At 47.2% G+C, this 6,000-nt stretch overlaps 1 protein-coding gene across 2 annotated transcripts in view; it reads right to left on the bottom strand.

The window, feature by feature from the left end:
- scn5lab (sodium channel, voltage gated, type V-like, alpha b) overlaps positions 1-5,718 on the bottom strand; it is a 29,221-nt gene extending 23,503 nt beyond the window's left edge. Inside the window, exons 1-5 of one of the 2 annotated variants that reach the window (XM_088363072.1) lie at positions 5,634-5,718; positions 5,440-5,568; positions 2,621-2,712; positions 1,446-1,688; positions 6-69 (exon numbers count right to left, since the gene is read on the bottom strand). In XM_088363072.1, the coding sequence (XP_088219198.1) occupies positions 6-69; positions 1,446-1,688; positions 2,621-2,712; positions 5,440-5,568; positions 5,634-5,704 (599 nt within the window). In that variant the 5' untranslated portion in view covers positions 5,705-5,718. Of the gene's footprint in view, positions 1-5; positions 70-1,445; positions 1,689-2,620; positions 2,713-3,112; positions 3,205-5,439; positions 5,569-5,633 lie in introns of both variants that reach the window. The other variant, XM_088363074.1, reaches the window with a different exon arrangement.
- Positions 5,719-6,000: the final 282 nt, after the last annotated feature.

Consider the following 6,000-nt stretch of genomic DNA (forward strand, 5'->3'; position numbering starts at 1 on the left):
CTCACCCTGCGTCGCTACTGTTGCCACAGATCAACGCATCCTTGGCCCCTTCCACCTTGTAGAAGTTGTCTGAAAGACAAAATTTCAAAAAATCAAATTTGTGTCATATTGCAGCAACGTCATGTATTTTTGTGCAATTGTTTTTATGGGATGAGAGGCAAGTGCCAGTTAAGAGTTACATCTTGAGTGTAGTACCACAACATGCCTGGCAGCACTAAGCTGTATCGGAAGACAGTGGGAGGGGTAAAGCTGAACTTTTTTTAAATTTAAAAAAAAAAGAACAAACAAGTTGCACTAAGCTGCAACGGTAAAGCCAAGCACGGAGATGCCTAACAACGTCTCCAGTCACTTCCCTTGAGTTGGCGGCCGGTTCGCGTGAGTGGGCGGCTCAGACACGGAGGATGCCACTGATAGCGGGAAGAAAGTCGGTGTTTTATTGTGAAAAGTCATTCCCGTGTGAGTTGGGGTTGCATAAGAAGACGCCAAACTCTGACCTTAAAAGCTAGCTTGACATTTTCATCCACTCGCCTTATGGGAACAACTTTGAGCACGCTCATCTTTTATTCAGCACGCACACGCGCACCACGTACACATGCACACAATATTCATCCCACACAAAAGTAATCAGGAGAGCAAAATACACTTCCTGCAAAATAAAGTTCGTTTCTTTCGAGGCACAAACTACTTTACGTGAAGCTCAACGACGAGTTTTATTGTGGTGGGACAGATGTGATGTAGAAACAAACTTTACACAATGCTAAAAGACAACATTTACTGCGGCGGAAAAAACTTTTACTGTGATAGGACAGGTGTGGTGTGGAAAAGAAGTATATCTAATGCTATGAGAAAACTTTTATTGTGGCGGGACAGGGAAGGTAAATGTTGCTGGGGTATTGATCAGCGCAGTGGCTCGACTCTCGGGTTTCACGGCAGCTTTTAGAGGGTCGATACAGACGCCTGCAGGGACGCTCGTTTGTTGGTTTGTTTGCTTTGTTGGTTTGTGACGGGTGGAGACACAAATAGCAGAAGCATTAGCATCCAGCTGCATTAGCAACCAGCGCAATGTGCTCACTAATACGGGAAGGCGGGTGCGAGAAGCAGGAATATCACACAACTAGGGTTTGGAGTGTTTCACAATAAAATGAAAGAAGCTAAAGAGCCATGCGCCTTTTGCAAAGTATAACTTGCTTAAGTAACACAACTGCTCGTCTACAGTGAAGTAATTGTTGTTAGCTAATTTAACGTAGCCTACCACTGCTAGATAGAATTGTAATCACAATGCCTCAACTGAAAAAACATTGAGCTGATTAAGAGCCAGCCAACTCTGCAGTCTCATTACCTAACTTTGGATCAACTTTCAAAGCTACAGCACGTACGCAGTCAACATCACAGATACTACAGTGTAGAAAAAGCGGATGTGACCCCAAGCGGATAAAAATACTCACCCTCATCACTGATGAAGTGTCTCATAGACGTCCAAGTCTTGTTGTTGCAGAAGAAGGACGCATTGGCGGGCAGGCTGTCGTTGACGCAGTGCGCCGTGCTGCGGACGCACTTCTGGCGAAGGTTCCCCATGAAGAGCTGCAGGCCGATGAGTGCGAACACGCTCAGGCAGAAGACGGTCAAGATCATCACGTCAGCCAACTTCTTCACCGACTGGATCAGAGCGCCTACAATTGTCTTCAGGCCTTGCGGAAGGAGCACAGCGTCAGCATACTGCCCATAGCTAACGGCTAATAGCAACAAAACAATTGAGAATTAACTGAAACTGACGTGGACATTCTAGTCGTGCAAAAAAGAAAACGGCTGTCTATCCACAATATAGTGCCATCGTGAGTGAGTAAAGAATGGGAGTGATGCCCAACGCACGACCCAAGACTATCAAGCTAACAAAACCAAAAGTTGAAGAGAGACAACTGGACTCTTGTTAGTTGTTGAAGATGGCAGACTTCACACCTAAAATTTAAAAGCCTTTTGGACTAAAAGCAAAACTTTAAAAACTAACGACAAGAGTACGGTTGCCTCCATTCTCCTTAGCATGACCCAGACGACAGACAATCAACACAGACAAGCTACCAAAAGCACTTTGGACCAACGCAACATGAAAAAGGAGAAGAAACAGAGGAAGAAAACATGGAGGAAGAATTCTGACAGGAGTCAATCACTGGCACATTTATTCTGGGCATTTTGAATCAAATGATGCGGTTTGATGCTAACAAATGCTAACGGTGTAGCATTGGTAACTTTGGAAAGAGCACTGGTTGTTACTGCTTTTGTTATTTGGCGCCTCACCACAAGTATAGGAGAAGTTGTTAAAGCTACTTTCCTAACATGCTAAGTGGCGGCATACCAAGGTCAGTTAGCATCAACGCGCATTTTTTTTTTTTTTTAAATCTGGAATTTGAATCAGTAGTTGTTGGCTATCACCGAGCGTCAACATTTGGAACATAATTTAACAAAAGCCAGAATCATTTTTATATATGGATTACTTTCGAAGCTGAGAATTCAGAAGAGATGCAGAATTAGCTCAATCGGTACATTTATCACGCCATTTGAATTGATTGGACACTCCCCCCAAAAAAACGACTATAGGTTACAGATTGGGGGGTGGGGCGCTCACCTGGGATGACTGAGATGGTTTTGAGCGCTCGCAGCACCCTGAACGTCCGCAAGGCCGACACATTACCCAGGTCAACAAACTCAGTGACATATCTGCAACAAGGCCAGACAACACAAAGACACACAAGAGGCGTCACGCACAGACACACAAACAAGCAAGCACGCCATTGGACAATCCGCCAACCAGACGGACGCGCACGCGGATGCCACCTGGAGGGCCGCGACACCACAGAAAGCCCAACCGAGCATTTATTGCACTACTAGACTTTGCTTCTAACACCCTCCAGCTGACTTCCTGTTTTCGTCTCCCTGCCGTGATTTGTCTTCGGCCGTTCCGTGGCCGTGGGAAGCGGAGGGGTAACGGGGACTGAACACACACACACGGAGCCGGACACGGGAAGACGTTTACGACCACACTGCGATGGCGAGCGTTTCCTGGTTGGGCGGCGCCCGCCCGCCCGCCTGTGTTGGCGGGCTCCGGCTGTGGTCTTACCTGGGATGACCGAGATGGTTTTCAGGGCTCTCAGGACTCGAAAGGTTCTCAGCGCCTGCAGGTTTCCTACTTTGATAAACTCTGTTAAGAGCCTGCGGGGGGCAGTGTGGCGCGTGCAGCAGCGACAACGACGACAACAGAAGAAGACAAAACAGAACACTCACACGTCTCTTTTTGTCAATAATATCAGTAGTCATAGAAATGACTGACAACAAAAATCGATTTAGTAGACATCTTAAAATGAACACATTCAAGTTAATCCAAAAAATGTTGTTCATTATGTTCATTATAAAAGAACCCTGATGGCTGCTTGGCCTCATGGGCTGACGAGTGCTCACAGTGCTAACAGCCTTGGAGGAGAGCTCATATTTCTTCTCCTTGACTGGCAGATTGATTGAATTAGTGTGTTAGGGTGGGGGTGGTCGTTAGGGGCGGCGCAGATGCCGGTGGTGCTGTGGCAGTAAAAGCTTCACTTTGTACTTTTTAGTTTTACGCAAACGTGACTTTTACTTGGAGCACTTCATCACCACATCAATGTGAGTTCTTCCTTTGCCAGCAAACCGGCTCAGTTCAACGTTCCCGCCATGTACATGAGAAAACGTCATAACGTATTATCATGACATATTGTCATGTAACATGACACTGACTACTTCAAGGTACTGTTGTGTCGTGACTACTGTCATGTGACGCTGCCACGTGACACTGTAACAACGCTTGGCAGGCATGTAACTGCTGTTACGTGACACTGACGGCCGTACGCCCGCCATTAGACAGCAAAGGGGCGGAGCAACGTACGGTGAGTGGAGGAAAAACGGGGTTAATGGACACTGTTTCCATGACAATTGTGACTCGGTGGGCGGGGCTACGAGCATCAGTCAGTCTTTATGTGTGTATGTGTGTGTTTGTGTGTGTGTGTGTCCAGAGGGGTGTGTCTATTTACTGACCATCACTCTGTTTTTAATAAAGCTTGTGGTGGCGTTTCAGGGGCACAATGTATGTGTGTGTGTGTGTGTGGGGGGGGGGGGGCATGTCTGTGTGTGCTAATATGTGACTTATGTGTCCCTGTACCGCTAAAGATCCATCTGACTGCAGGAAGGCCCGCGGGTCAAGGACATGCACCCGCTGACATCGTGTGCTTGTGTGTTACTGATGCGATGGCGATATAATGTGATAAGAGCGGACGATGGCGCATCATTAAAGCTGGAAGTAAGCTTGGACATTTCCCAGAATTCCACTTCATTCCACCACGTTTTGTGAACTTCTGTCACCAGTTTGAGGGCAAATCAAAGCGATTTCGTAGTATCTCTTCAAACTTTGCTTGATTTAGTGATTTTATTGATTTCTTTTCCATCCCTTTCCCGGGATGAATGGTAACATGTCTCATAACCGGCGGCAGATGTGGCGTTTTAATGGCGGGTTTGTCCTTTCGGAGCGGCCGTTTTTCCACGAGGTTACAGCGGTGGGCGGTCTCAGGGGTAACCCGACGCGGGCCCACGGAGACACTTTCATCAAGACGCCTCCATTTAGACAGCGGCGCTTCATTAGACGCGCGAACCCGGGTCGAGCGCAGCGGGGTGAACTATTGATCCGATCACTCGATTGTGATCACTTATCTTGCGAGCGGCAGCCGCACGGGTCGCGTGACCGCCATTGGCTTGATTGATCGGCGCCCGATTGCTAAGCAAACCGAGAGATTTGCCAGCACTCACTTAAGTACTGAAGTGGAAGTGTTATTTTGTGTTGTTGTTGTTATATTCAGGTCAAATCAATCACATATATATATATATATATATATATATATATATATATATATATATATATATATATATATATATATATAGGTGGTTGTTCCCAATTTGCTTTATTTTAAAGGAACTTTTAACATGCATGACCTGAGTGAGTGACAATTTGCATTTACCTGTACTTTTACACAAGTAATGCATGTACCTAGTGGTATTTTGGCCCCCTCCGGCCACGACCAAGGCAGCATTGCTGCCTGCTATCCTGGCAGCCATGTTACCCCTCAGCTGACTCAACCTCATTAAAAACGTTCCCTGCTGACAGCTGACTTCTTCCTGACGCGGCAAACACGCTCGCGCCGGTGTGATGTCTAAAGCAAGTCGGTTGCACGTCGGGAATTATGCCCAAAGCTCGCTGCGCATTTTGGAGAATTTTTCACTGAGCCATTCCAGAAGGAATTAAAGGGGCTGCTTTAATTGAAGTCGGCTGTGATCACACCCAGAGTGGCGCAGCCCTCCCTTTCACACTGCTTGTCTTTCACAATAAAAGCCTCGCACATGCTGGAGGATGTTGCGTGTGTCACTCACGCCATGACGATGACGCTGAAGTCAAGCCAGTTCCAGGGGTCCCGCAGAAAGGTGAAGCGTCCTACGCAGAAGCCCCTCGCCAAGATCTTGATGAGTGATTCGAAGGTGTAGATGCCCGTGAAGGTGTACCTGGAGGTCAAAGAGAACACTTAGAAAGGAGACTCGCCTGCTCGTTCAGGGTCACTTGTACTCACTCGACATATTTGGCCCAGGCGGCGGGCTCGGACATGGCCATGAAACAGCAGTTGGTCAGGATGGTGCACATGATGAACAAACTGAACAAGGTGACACGCTTAAGGAAAGCAACACAAAGGCCGTCCCATCCTTATTTCATTTCATTTCATTTCATTTCAGTACGCGAACCTTAAGCGGGATCTGAAGGATGTGGAAGAAATGCTCGGGTGGCTTTTCCCTAAGCTGGCAGTGAAATGTCACCTCCACCTGCCTTGTTGTGCGGGAAGTGGGCGGGGGCGGGCCCGCCTGTCAATCAGGTTATAAATGAATCTTAATTACGATCATTTAGCGCGAGGAACAAACTCCTCGCGTGAGACTTTGAGCGGC

The sequence above is a fragment of the Syngnathus floridae genome, chromosome 20 (assembly GCF_059516105.1).
Source record: "Syngnathus floridae isolate MCC-2025c chromosome 20, RoL_Sflo_1.0, whole genome shotgun sequence".
Classification (NCBI taxonomy): Eukaryota; Metazoa; Chordata; class Actinopteri; order Syngnathiformes; family Syngnathidae; genus Syngnathus; species Syngnathus floridae.